The sequence below is a fragment of the Sinocyclocheilus grahami genome, unplaced genomic scaffold, assembly GCF_001515645.1.
Source record: "Sinocyclocheilus grahami isolate Dianchi unplaced genomic scaffold, SAMN03320097.WGS_v1.1 scaffold457.1, whole genome shotgun sequence".
NCBI classification, from domain to species: domain Eukaryota; kingdom Metazoa; phylum Chordata; class Actinopteri; order Cypriniformes; family Cyprinidae; genus Sinocyclocheilus; species Sinocyclocheilus grahami.
Genome location: NW_015505636.1, coordinates 283,226 through 297,933, shown reverse-complemented (window position 1 = coordinate 297,933; position 14,708 = coordinate 283,226). Strand labels below are relative to the sequence as shown.

At 35.0% G+C, this 14,708-nt stretch overlaps 2 protein-coding genes across 2 annotated transcripts in view; both read left to right on the top strand.

Annotated features, from left to right (window-relative positions):
* Window positions 1–1,303: 1,303 nt before the first annotated feature.
* On the top strand, window positions 1,304–8,036 carry myoz1b (myozenin 1b). Its single transcript, XM_016234718.1, has 6 exons — window positions 1,304–1,498; window positions 2,832–2,928; window positions 6,388–6,557; window positions 6,870–6,954; window positions 7,035–7,212; window positions 7,320–8,036. The coding sequence occupies exons 2-6, from the start codon at window positions 2,841–2,843 to the stop codon at window positions 7,552–7,554; spliced, it is 756 nt and encodes a 251-aa protein (XP_016090204.1). The 5' UTR covers window positions 1,304–1,498; window positions 2,832–2,840; the 3' UTR covers window positions 7,555–8,036.
* Window positions 8,037–9,103: 1,067 nt separating this feature from the next.
* The window catches only part of usp54b (ubiquitin specific peptidase 54b), a 141,738-nt gene continuing 136,133 nt past the window's right edge, over window positions 9,104–14,708 (top strand). The window contains exon 1 of the mRNA XM_016234699.1: window positions 9,104–9,192. The gene's annotated coding sequence lies outside the window, so the exon portion shown is untranslated. The remainder of the gene's footprint in view (window positions 9,193–14,708) is intronic.

Genomic DNA, 14,708 nt, shown 5'->3' with positions numbered 1-14,708 from the left:
CCAGCTATTGGGTTGTTTTGACCCAGCGGTTGGGTTTAAAACAACCCAACTGCTGGGTCAAAACAACCCAATAGCTGGTTTTGTCCCTTTTTAACCCAGCATTTTTTTAGAGTGCACTATTGCCTGAGTGTGCTTCTCAAAGTGGGAACCCAGAAAAAGAAATACAGTATATCAGCACAATGTCAACAATACCATTATGAATATAGAATAAAAGGATATAATTTTAAGCATTATTCCAACTGAAAAACAAAAACAAATAGTGTAAAAAATACTACACTATAGATGTATACAATATACACAATATTACAATAAAAGTACTAAATTGGTCAATATTGTTGACAAAGTAAACATTATATGCAGGGCCGTCCTTAGCTGACACGGGGCTCGGTGCAAGGTAGGGAGTGTGGCCCCCCTCAGTCCATTCGCCGTGGGGTCCCCTCAAGCGCCGGGCCCGGTGCGGCCGCACCGGATGCACCTCCCTAAGGACGACCCTAATTATATGTGACCCTGGACCACAAAACCAGTCATAAGGGTAAATTTTTTGAAATTGAGATTTATACATCATCTGAAAGCTGAATAAATAAGCTTTTCATTGATGTAGGACAATATTTGGCCAAGATACAACTATTTGAAAATCTAGAATCTGAGGGTGCAAAAAAATCTAAATATTGAGAAAATCGCCTTTAAAGTTGTTCAAATTAAGTCCTTTGCAGTGCATATTACTAATCAAAAATTAAGTTTTCATATACTGTATTTACGGTAGAAAATTCACAAAATATCTTCATGGAACATGATCTTCACTTAATATCCTAATGATTTTTGGCATAAAAGAAGTAATTATGATAATTTTGACCCACACAATGTATTGTTGGCTATTGCTACAAATATGCCTGTGCTACTTATGACTGGTTTTGTGCTCCAGGGTCATAAATGAGTGGCTGCAATGTTAATGAAATATTGCATTCATAACTAGAACACTATTTACGCCAATTTGCATAAGCTTCAAAGTTAGATGCAAAGAAGTTGCCCAAATGTTTTAAAAATAAGTTGAAATTGCAATGTTCAAGAATCATGTTTATGAACTACATTCAATATTCAGTTAAAAATGACAATACACAATCTCAAAAAGTAAGTGACTGAAATAAGTATAGGAACTTAATTCATATTTTTTCAGGTCCTCTCTGGAAACATCTTGCTCTTCGTTGCTCTATATTTAGACCAAAAAGTATCTGCAAGAAAAGTATCTCCTTGCCATCAGCTCGGTCTGTCCCTGTGCTGTCTGTAACACACTGAATTACACCCCCTCCCCGCTCCCCAAAGACCTCCTGTCCCAAACACTGCTAGGATTTCACTCTTCCTGGGATGTAGAAGAGAGCAGTAGTTGGTGGAATCCTAGCCAACCCTAAGAAACAGGATTAACCTCAACAGTTCTCCTGGGAACCTTTGATTCAAACTGTGATTTGATTTGTTTTCTGAAACATTGATTCTTTGGTCACAGGTAAGAGGAATCATTGTGCTGTTTGGCTGTCCTGATTGCACAGGGAGAAATGCAGGTGATAAAATGTTATAATGAGCTCTTAATCTGGACAGGCTGGTATTGAGGGGTTGGAGTATGTCGAGATGATTTATTGTTTGCAAACTGTAAAAATATATGTTGTTCTTGGATAGAGCCGCAGCTTGCTGCATATCATAGATCACACAGATCTAATAAACACTGACATAGCGCTGGATCTTCTTCACATAAACATATAAAAATGCTAAACTAATTATACAGAAATACACATAAAAATAAATAACATTAACATTTTCCTATTTAAATGTATGTATGTCATTGTTAATGATTTAAATGTGAGGTCATTATGGAATTATTATTATTATTTATTTATTTTTGGAAGTTCAAATGCAGAAATGTTTTCTCACAGCTCCTCAGAAATGTGTTTAATATGGTGTTCAAACTACTTAAGGCTTACCATTGCAACGCTTCAGCTGGACATTTGAGGAATTTGCTGACCAGTTGAACACGGTGGATTTATTTAGTGTGCTACAACAAAAATACCCCTCTTCGCAACAAGAGACTGTATTGGAATTTAAAGTTTTACCAATTGACCGTAATTTAAAAATACGTTACATGTTTTTAATATTATCAGAATTAATTGGACACTTTAAATATTCAGGCAAAAACAGTCATCAGGAATAGAAAGCCATACTAGAAAAATACAAAGCTAACTGGTGTTGTATATGTCTTCCAAGTTTTACTTAATCTAAATAATTTAGATATCAAAAACAGACTAAAAATAAAATAACACAAAAATAATAATATTTAATAATTAACAAAAATTTTATAATCATAAAAAATAGCAAACCTAAACATTTAAGGGTTTTCTTTCTTTCTTTCTTTCTTTCTTCTTATTTTGGTAAGTTTATTTTAAAGCAAAAAAGGTAAAGTGAGACTCCTGGGGTAAAATAAACCCCTCAGAATTGGTGCAGAAGACCCCTTGTGGTATGTTGTTGGCTGGTCTTTTTAATAATTTAATGTAATAAACATTTGAATTCATTGAGAAATAGTGTTCTTAATTTGATAAATTATTAAAAATTATAAGATTGTTACAATTTTTACAGATTATTAAAAATTATATCGGATGCATTTCATATATTCTAGGCTAGTTTTACCCTTTTATTTTATCATTCTGATTTTCTTTAATATTATTTTGGGTGATGCATGATCATGTAAAACTCACACCTACATATATTACAATTTGTCAGTAAATGCACCTGGCATTTTCCCCCATCTTCCCCAACCAGTTTATTTCAGATTTAATTTCCTCCCTCAGATTGCAGCGATGCCTGTCTCTGGAACACCTGCTCCAACCAACAAGAGGAAGACGCCTTCAAAAATCATCACAGACTTCTCAAACATCTCACAACATGGTCAGTGGTGTCTCTTTGTGTCACACACACACACATTTGTAGTGAAAATACACGCACCATGGACATAATACTGGATGAACACTCACTTGTGATATTCTGTGATGACCAGATGAGTGTTGTAAATGTCACACGTAATTACCAAAGCCCTCACTAGTGTCCGGTGTCAACATAAAGAGCCAGAGCCAGAAATGCCAAACAACCTCCAGGCTCTTGATAACTTTCTCAAAGTGTAAATCCCCACTGAGGAACATTTAATTGGTTGGTACTGTATGTTGAAACAGAGGCTCAAAAAGAAAGAATATACACACTCTGCATAAGCACATATTGCAAATGACGTTAAAATTAGTGTCTGGGTCTCAGCTTCTAAGAATAGTCACAGTTTGAATCGTTTTTTAATGCATTGTCATTAGATTCAGAGAAATGTCACATTTGAACTAGACCAGCATGTTATAATGTTCTTGTTTGTGTCGGAGTCATGGGCTATCAATTCCCACAGTTTGAGGAGCTGTTGCAATGCAATTACTCATCCCAGCTTTGATACCTCGGTCATATGAAGACCAGTGTAATGAGCGGTTAGTCTATGCAGTATGTAGCTGGCCAATTATTCTGCTAAAGAGAGCAAAATCTGAAAGACATTGTCAAACTGTGTGACTTCACAGCTCTCCTCTAATGAGCAGCTCAGTTATTAGGTGCCGTGTATTCCTTTGTCTGTGTGTGAAGGCATGTTTAGTGTACTAGATTCTCCCACTTCATCTGCTTGGCAGTGTGCTCATAATGGGCAGTTTGTTTACAGAACAACATTCTTGTGGTTAGCAATTCAGAGCCAGATAAATGAACAGCAAAATTATTGCCAATATGAAGAGCTGTTCAGCAGAGATTTCAAGCCGCTTAACTTCAAATAATTTTACTTCAGTCTGTTTCAGCAGATTGTCACGCATACACATATTGGGACAAATATACAGTGTTTTTCATAATGTGTTTATACAAACACTTAGTTCCAGTCTTCAAATTTTTATTGTTTGTATCACTCCACTCATCCATGTTTGTGCATTCTAGACTAGACTGATTGTTCTTTTAGTGTTGGTGAATTTGCAGTGACAAGTTTCATGAGTGAGTCATTGAATCATTAATTGAACTGATTTAAAACACTTGTGAATTCCTGTGTCCGTATATGCCTACATATCTACTATATTGTAGGCGAAAAATAGTTTGTAGAAACGGTATTTTATAACAGATTTATATGCCACATCTGAATATGCATACAAGAACAATGTGTAAAAAGAGTAGAATGTCTGAATTTGTAGTAAAAGGAAAAACCCAGATGGACATTTTACTATCCTATAATGCCAAAGGAGAAGAGTTGTGAATGGCAGTAAAGCAACACAACTGACGCTGTAAATCACATGACAATGTATATCCATACATTCGGATCTCATTCATTCTATATAGTGGTGGACGATATGACCAAAATCTTACAGTATATCACGATATGAGTTGTTTTATTTCACGGTAACGATATATATCACAATATAGTTATTTTTGTTTTGAATATGGTCTTTATGATATAAACATTTTTGAAACGATAGAAATTTCATAATTATTGTGACCAGTGTCAATGTCACAAAACAAAACCAAGCTCACTGAAGACAAGTAAACAGTCAGCTATTAAATAAGATTAAGAAACTAATTACAAGCAATACGACAAAAAACTACATTAGAACAAATAAATAAGAAATGATACATACATTGTACAACGTAATCAAATGTATAAAAGCACTGCATATTCTTCACTGTGTAAATTAAATATATATTTCTTCTTAAGTTACAAACAGTTTTCTCTTTTGTTGTTTGATTAACATGAATGACACAAAGCAAGAATATTAGACTGCTGTCACTTTAAGAGCTGCCAGATCCAATATGCTGTTACACATGTGTTTTCTTTCTCAGCTGTTTGCTTTCACCTAAGACCTAAATTACTGTGTTTATGAGGATACTTGCAAAGATGGGCATTCTTCTGACACATACAAGTTTGTGTTTTTAACCATTCAAATATATAAAGAGGCAAAAATAATTCAATACTTCTATGTTCTATATGCACCATCTTCACATGCACGTACCTCTCTGACAGCGCTAAGAAACAGTCTCTCAGACAGTGCACACATATAGCAAAATAAATTATCTTTCACAGCTTATTACATTTCAGTGGCTTAAAGTCACTTATTTTTAAATTGCATTGTTTAAAAACGTGTGGAAACCATAGGTTTTCATGACCACGTAGCATAGCAACGTCATGTGAGTGTGTAACTACAATAGAGACAATACCCTGTTGAAAAAACCAGCATATGCTGGTTAGGTATATTTTGAAGCATGGCTGCTAGTTTGAGCTGGTTTAAGGGGGTCAAGTGCTGGTCATGTGCTTGTCCTAAGCTGGTCCTGAGCAGGAGCTAGTTGCTTAGGACCAGCTTAGGACCAGCACACGACCAGCTTAAACCAGCTCAAACCAGCTCAAACCAGCAGCCATTCTTCAAAACATACCTAACCAGCATATGCTGGTTTTTTCAACAGGGTAGTCAAAAATCTTTACCAGTTGATATATTTCTACTGGTCAATTGTGCAGGTATATCGCCCACCCCTTATTCAATACTATTTATACTACATAGAATATACTTTTTAACAGTCACAAAGTAATTACTTATTCAAAAGTAATACCTTCTGAGATGCAGTCACTGTCTTTCTGTGTGAGTCATTGAATCATTAATTTAACCATATTGTTTAACAACACTCATTCATTGATTATTGTGTTGCTCTGAGACACACAAGTTGATTTTTCTTTGACTCTAGTTGGAAATTTTTTCAATGGTGGAGCAAAAGTAAACAGTAACTAACAATAATGTGACTAAACTGTAAGCTAGTCAATATTTAGTTTTTAATTACTGAACTATTTATTTGAAAACAACATTGCTGTTTGTCTGAATAATTGCACAGCTGTTAAAAGCTTAACCATGGCCCTCAATTTGCTCTGTATAACTTATAAATAAGATTCAAAATCTCTGAATGTGCATACTGCCTTGTTCTTTATTTTTCGCAATTCCCAAAGCTCGCTCACAAACACACACTCTCACACACATACTGCTGAAGCTGGGCCAAGGATCTGATTAACAAGGTAATGCAAGCAGTGCTCAGCACAGCATCCTTCTCTTTGGTGTCGGATGTGGCTTGACTCCAGGTTTAATAGCTGATATTAAAGTTGAGAAGGAATATAATTAAACTGAAAGAGTACAGGTCTTCTATACATAATAGATAAGACCCCTTTTTCAAAAAAAAAAAAAAAGCTTCTTTTTGACACTAGGAAATGTTTCGTGCTGTCAATTCTATTAATATTTCAAAGTCATTTTAACGATTGTGTTGATTCTGATTGAATTCTCCTTTTTCCTTCCCAACAACACTGATCTTGACCAGACCAGCAAGATGAGGATGCCGAAGCTGCTGAACTGGACTTGGGGACCAAAATCAAAACCCCTAAAGATGTAATGTTGGAGGAGCTGTCCCTCATGAAGAACAAGGGCTCCAAAATGTTCAAGATGAGACAGCAGAGGGTGGAGAAATTCATCGTCAGTGATGAGAACCTGGTCAGCAAAAGAGGCATGAGAAAAGCAAAAGCTTTTATAGGAAAGAGAGGTTTATAGTGTGATATCAGGATCCAACACGCAGTCTTCTAAAAAGCTGAAAGGATTTGTTTTGGAATAATTAACACCATTATACCTTATTGCATGGCTGCTTGTCATATAAATAAAAGACATTTTTGAGAGAATTGTTGAGAAGAAAGAGAATTCACATTTTCTCTTAATACTCTGCTAACTACATGCAAGTTTAAACAATGTTAAACAAACAGTATACAGTATAACAGAATGATCTTTTATTTGTTTCTCATGCCTTTGTAGCTAAACCTTGAGAATCTGGCTCCTTCTCTGGGATGTGAAATGACTGCCCCACCTGAACCCTCTCCCAAACCAGAGCCACCTCAAGGTAGATCTCACCTTAGATGAGTTTATGCAATATTTGCTACAGCATGGAAAGATTATTTTTTTTTTTCTGTTCTTCTATAGTAGAGGAAGTAAATGCTGAGGCAGAGAAGGAAAAGAGACGGCGCGAGTATGTAAAAACATATGTATCACCATGGGAACGTGCTATGAAAGATGATGAGGAGCTTAAAGAAACTATGAAGTTGAAAATGCCAGGGCCTCAAGTTCACAAGGAACTTCCCAAGTACAAGAGTTTCAACAGGTACTAATATCATTTTTTCAAAATCCCAACTGATGAGCCAAAAAATAAATAAATAGTGGAACAGTTACTCTTTACCTGATCATCTTCTTGTTCTTTATATCCAAAAGAACTGCTCTACCCTTTGGAGGATTTGAGAAGGCCTCTCGTCTTATCACCTTTGAGCAACCAGAGATCAAGGTAACCGATGAGGAGCCGCAGCCAGTGTCTGTGTTGCAGTATAACATTTGCTGTCGGCCTTCTTTCAATCGCACTCCGATCGGTTGGACGTGCAATGAGGAGCACAGCCACATCCACATGGAGCTGGAAAACATCCCCTTTGATGGAGAGACTGATGACCTCTAAGAAACCTGCCCATCATATGTAAACATCACAGAAATGTATAAATATATACAAAAAACAACATACATATTATTGTACTTTACTAACATGAAGACCAAGTACACATGCGTAAGCACATACACAGACCAGCAAACAGGGACCTTATGCACTCACCCCCAAAAACTATGACTGATTCATATTTGCAAGAGAATGGAATAATCTTTGCCTTTTCTCCCATTGTTTTGTGTGCTGTTTTCTTTGGAAACCCATCACTGCATGTTGTGATTAGCTAGTTCATAAGTTACCAGACACATTATGCCTAATTGACTGCACTGGTATTTATGATAGACATATACACACAAACTAAATAATAGGCAAAAATGCACTAAAGAAAGCACTAAAATAAAAATGTATCCCTAATCAGAATATGGTCTGGTTTCTTATATAAGGAAGCAATCTCTCTGTGTATGTATGCTACTAATAAAATTTTTCATCTTTGTTCGGCAGCTGGTCCTTACATTCTTAAGAACTGGATTTTTCCACAAATAGACTTTAAATGATGTTACATTACTCAAAAATAAACAAATAGCCTACATAAAAAATACCTTTATATTAAATAACTTTTTGCTAAAATTACCAAAGCATGAAAAGTTAGCCTAATTTAATTTAAACTGAAAAATTGTGATGTTTGCTTGTGCTACCATTTAGGTTTTTCTTTCTCTTTTTTTTTTTTTACTGTATTTAACATTTAAAATCATATAATAATAAATGAGTGATAGCTTTAATAGGCTAAATGTGCAACAGTTGTTTGGAATGACAACAGTAATTGTATTTAATAATAAAACAGAAGATATATCCTTTAACTTTATTGTATGTTTAACCTGTCCAGAGGTGGACAAATATATTTTTTTCTCAACGTCAAGCACGTCCTTCGACTGATACTTTGCTGAAAATGTACAAAATGTACTTAGTTTTTAAAGTTTTTAAAGACCTACATCTACTCAGTTCATGGAAAGTGCCAGTTATAGACCATCAGCCACTCTTTTGTTTGCTTTTTGTGTGATTATGACACAATGTTAGACTGCGAACACGCTCAGATGCATTATTCAGAATTCACGCCTCCCTACACTCTTAAAAATAAAGGTGCTTCACGATGCCATAGAAGAACCTTTTTGTCTAAATGGTTCCATAAAGAACCTTTAACATCTGAAGAACCTTTCTGTTTCACAAAAGGTTCTTTGTGGTGAAAAAAGGTTCTTCAGATTACAAAAAGGTAAGAAAGAGATGGTTCTTTAAAGAACCTTTGACTGAATGGTTCTTTGTGGAACCAAAAATGGTTCTTCTATGGCATCGCTTGAAGAACATTTTGAAGCACCTTTATTTTTAAGAGAGTACACAAAACCAAAACCGGTTACGTAATGGCATTCTGACGTGCAGTACCAACTAGCTCCAGCAGATGGTAGCAGATTGGTCTGGAGGGAAACCCGTTATCGCGAGATCTGCATATGTAGAGAACCTCGTTATCGCGAGATCTTCTTGAATTGGCTGCGGCGCTGGATGGTGCTGGTGGAAATTTTGGGAATGCTCGGTCAAGATTTCTCCCGGGTTGAGTTGAGCTCGGACAGGACGCGAGACTGTCTGCATCTGCGTGCGAACATTAAGGTGAGTGAGTACTCTTTAAACTTAATTAACGGTGCTCTCCAAGAGCGAAATAGGATATATGTGCAAATCCGAACATGTAAACATCTATTCTGTATAAGTGTAACTTGATGAATTTCAGCAAGCTTGAATTCCAGATGTGTAATGTGATGGGGAAAAGGCTTAACATAAGCGCGTGCGTCTCACTGTCTTAAGTCAAGGATACTCTGAACTGGGACCATCCAGAACATTATGTCCATTTTCAGGTATATTTATAAATAATGTTGCATTTGGCGTTGTCATACTCGGCATCTTCAATCTGCAGAATCATCATTTCAGACTGGCGGTGCACATGTAATACTTAATGTGACAGTTCTGTACCTTTTAACGGATGTTGAGTAATTAATGCATGATGTTAAAGTTCAAATTTGAGCTTTTTGTTGCTATTTTAAGCTTTTACTTTGTCTTTAGATATGGTCACATGCATCTGTGTCAATCAAGTACACATTGCCTCCGAAACTTTCGTCTGTCATAAAAAAATTCGGACCAGGTTCGTTTTTCTGCGTTTTCGCATCCGTACCAAGCATTTTGATAGGAAAAGATGACGAATAGGAGAAAAATGGAAAAACACATACGAAAATTTCAAACTAAGTTTGCAAGGACCTTTAGTCATGTTTCTTAGTTTAAGTATTTTGACCTAATGTCCGAAACTTATTTGAGGAAACATTTAAAGAATAAATTAAAATAGCATGCATTATATAAGAAAGTTATACTGCATATACTGTATATATATATATATATATATATATATATATATAAAGAATTAGAAAAAAAACATTTATTTATGTTTAATAATAAAACAAATAATATTATAATAATATAAATATTATGTAAATTATTACATATAAGGTACATAAAGTAACAGTTGTGCAATGCTACTTGTGAATGCACCTTTGAAGTTTAGTCAGATTTTTGTTGCTTTTTGTTTTTTTTTGCTTTTTTTGTAGATTTGACACATTGATTAACAAGACAAATTAAAAATGGAACTTAGTTTCAAGAGGGTTATCAACCCCTGACATAATAGTTGGATGTTTTGAGGCTAGATGAGGCTGCAGTAGAGGTAATTAATTTCAAGAGATGCGTCATCTGAATTTCTCCAGGCAGTTGTAACAAAACACAATTTACATGCATGCCATTCTCATACCCTTTTTTCATGTGGCATATATTCTGTGTCAAAGCGAGGAAAACAGCACTAAATCTAGACAAAGCTGGAGATGAGATAGTGAAAGTGAGACAGTGACACAGCGTCTTGAGTGCTATATCTTTCTGTTTTATTTTTCCTCTGCTTGTCCTTGACACCTTGCATTCTGTCTACCCTTGTCTACTAATGACACATTGTTGCATGAAATGTTGGGATGTCAATGCAGTTAAATACAAAGTAGTGCTGGGTACTGTCAGTTATTTTATAGGCAGGATTTTTCATGGGTCAGAAATGGTCTTTGTTGTAGCCGATGACACAGAGGTGGTTGATTACATATTTTAAGTTAAGTAGTTATTAACAGAATTACTTATTTTTTACATGCAGTATATATGGGATTTTTCTTTTGATTGTCTAAGTTTCTGGAGTCTAGTGAATTTGACTGAATTTTAAACTTCAAAGTAGTGTTGTCATGGTACCAAACTTTCTGTATTCGGTACCAATACCAGTGAAAATCCACGGTTCTCGGTACCAAAGCAAAACACAAAAACATACTAATGAAAAAAAACATTATTTTTATTAATAAAGTCAAAATATAAAATGCCAATGCCATTCTTTATACTTATTTAAAATTGTTTCAAGTTTTTCCGCAAGGAAAAAAAGTAAACAAGTTTCAGCCAAAAGTTTGTCACATTTCTGCTGCCGCCGAAAAACAACTGTAAACTGTTGTCTGTTTTAGGGTTTGCTGGTGTGTTTCATGATCTTCCTCAGCCTGCAGCTGTAAAAGGAAAATATAATAAACTTAAGTAAAGCAATGGGCTGAGTCTGACCAAATGCAACATTAGATCATTGGCACCAGCAATAATATAACTTTTTAGTAAATAACAAACCTCACCTTTTATAATAAATTGAGATAAGATTACATATATTTTAAGTCAAGTGTATATCAAATAGATGGAAACTGTAGTATTAAAAACACTGTACAATAAGATTTCATTTGTTAGATAACATGACCTATCAATAAACAATAGTTATATAGCAATTATTATTCTTAGGGTTAATTTCTAAATTTACTAATACATAAAATCAGAAGTTCAATCTTTTAAAATTATTTAATGCACAATGAACAAACATGAATGATCAAGTGTTTGTATGGAATAACATTCTAAAACATTAATGTTGTAAAAATATATTGTTCACTCTCTGTAAGTTGATGTTAGATAGTCTATACAGGAGATACAATTTGACTGTACTTTAATTTAATCCAAACTGTGTATAAACTGTGTGACGTCACACAGACAGGCATCTGAGATTGGCTCGATTTGAGAAAGGGGAAAACATTTAACCAGATTAAAAAAAAAAAACACTGGGTGGATTTTTAGCATTATAGTGGTTGTGTACACACACTGCCAACACACATTTCAGTTCAAACAACTTGTAAAAGTGCATGTAGCATCCTATGACCCCTTTAATAAAGAAACTTAATTCTAATACTCATTATATTAGCGTTATCCGCGCTTATGCTAACTACGCAAACGGACATTCAAATTAAAATATGGAATAATATTCATAACAGAAGATCGAAATATTAAAAATAAAATAAACTTACCTGCTTGAACTCTTTCATTTGATCCGGGTGTCGGTTTTTAAAGTGTTTGTTAGTTTGATGTGTTTCCTCCTTTTGAGGTCGCCATGTCTCAGTGCTTTTATGAAGAGAGCGCATCTGCGCACCTTTTGGATAGCGCATCAAGAACCGGGTTGACTGGGTACTCGGTAGCACCGGTACTAGTGCTGGGCAATACGTGAGACCTTCGTTCATCTTCTGAACACAAATTAAGATATTTTTGATGGAATCCAAGAGCTTTCTGACCCTCTGTAGACAGCAAGGGAACTACCATGGTCAAGGCCCAGAAACGTAGTAAGGACATCTTTAAAATAGTCCACGTGTCATCAGTGGTTCAACCTTAATTTTACAAAGCTACTTCATGCTTCCTTCTGCTGACCAGCTTTTTGAAGATGCTGACTTGATTTTCCAACAGGATTTGGCACCTGCCCACACTGCCAAAAGCACCAAAAGTTGGTTAAATTACCATAGTGTTGGTGTGCTTGACTGGCCAGCAAACTCACCAGACCTGAACCCCATAGAGAATCATCACAATTAAAAGAACCAAAGACTTCAACTACTTCAGTCCGTGTGCATTGAATTTATTTAATACACGAGTTTCACAATTTGAGTTGAATTACTGAAATAAATGAACTTTTCCACGACATTCTAATTTATTGAGATGCACCTGTAGTTCACACCAAAATTAAAATTCTGTCATTAATTACTCACCCTCATGACGTTCTAAACCCGTGAGACCTTCGTTCATCTTCTGAACACAAATTAAGATATTTTTGATGGAATCCAAGAGCTTTCTGACCCTCTGTAGACAGCAAGGGAACTACCATGGTCAAGGCCCAGAAACGTAGTAAGGACATCTTTAAAATAGTCCACGTGTCATCAGTGGTTCAACCTTAATTTTACAAAGCTACGAGAATACTTTTTGTGCACAAAGAAAACAAAAATAATGACTTTGTTCAACGATTTCTTCTTTTCTGGGTCAGTCCACGATCATTCACAAGAGTACCACGACACATGAGCAATTAATGACAGAATTTTCATTTTTGGGTGAACTATCCCTTTAACTGAATTAATACCTGATTAAGGGATTGTTAGGAATGTAACCAGTTTGGCAATTTTCTAGGTGCAATTACCATCAGCTTTGAGTGTTTGGATGTGAAGGTTTCCACAGACTACCACTGTCTGACATACTTTACTGGGTCTGTTCTGTGGTACAAGATTTGATTGAATTTCACAATTCAATTCGATTGAATTCAATTAAATTCTCATTCACAAGCTTGTGATTTGATTCGATTAGATTCAATATCGATTATTTTGGATACATATCAGGTACAGTACATCAACAAATCTCAACTAATGCTGTAAAATATACTGTACATGAGAGACAATTGGTAATACATTACTGTAATATATTGAAGGTTAAAATTAACTTATTTGTATGCAACCACTTAAATTACACTTAATTAAATTTTTTAACTATAAAGTGACAATTACATAATATTTCTACTCCAGTTAGTTTTTTTAATATAAACATTTAAATGGTGACTGCATAAAAACTTGATGGATTTATACAAACATAAATTAAACATTGAAGAACAGCAAAAAATTATAATTAATGTTATATGGTGCATATATTTACCGAAATGCTCCTCTCTAGAGTTCATTTTTTCTAGTGGACTAATGAGTTAATGGTCACAGAATATGTTATTTTTTTCTGAGGTAAATGTGACGTTACGTGACATTGTTTACAAGCTGTTATTTAGATTTCTTGGCGTGGTTGAAACACTGATTACATGGATATGGATTTCGGTAAGTTGTACTCTTTCTTTTAACTTACCTTCGGATGTTTATTTATGTTTATTTCGTGCTGAAACTGGTATTAAAGCGGAAGCGATCAGTTCACGTGCGCTTCGCACCATTGCTTCTCTTGAACTGAGACTCTACAGCGATCTGTCACTCACATTAAACAATGCCAAAATGGCATTTATTGTTTGAATACTGTAATACAATGGACAGAATTTGAAATCTGAGACCTTGTCTAACAAAGCACAAAGCTTATTGCGATTTATTTGATGGGAGGTGCGCTACAATGTTCTGTCCCATTAGCTGAAAACAGGCTAGACTAGTCAATTCTTGGGATTTAAGAATCAATATTGTTTCATAAAAATGAGAATCGATTAAAATCTGGAAATCAATATTTTTTTTAACCCAGCCCTAAGCAGCAGTGTAGCAGATATTTTATGACAAGACCAAATTTAACATTGCCATGTATATTACCATGCTAAACTTTCCGAGAGTTATCATGACAGAAATGCATTTTTAGCCATAACAACGTATGATATGATATATCGTAGGGCTGGGCGATAGGAGCTAAAATTCATATCACGATATTTTACACTGTCCAGGCGATATTGATATTATATTGCGATATGAGGAAAAAAAATTACAGGCAAAATATTTACTCACAATATTTTAACTAGAAAAAGTGAGGGATTGGACCTGAAAAGTATTTTTTTTATTGTGCCATTGTTTTCCCACTGTTTGTGTGTTTGAGTAGGCCAGTGGTCCCCAAACTTTTTCTGCCGGGCTCCCCTTTTGTAGAGAAAAATATTTTCAAGGTCCCACCACCCCCTCTTTTTTTAAATTTTTTTTGGAAAGTCTCTTATGCTCACCAAGGCTACATTTATTTATTAAAAATACAGTAAACACTGTAATATT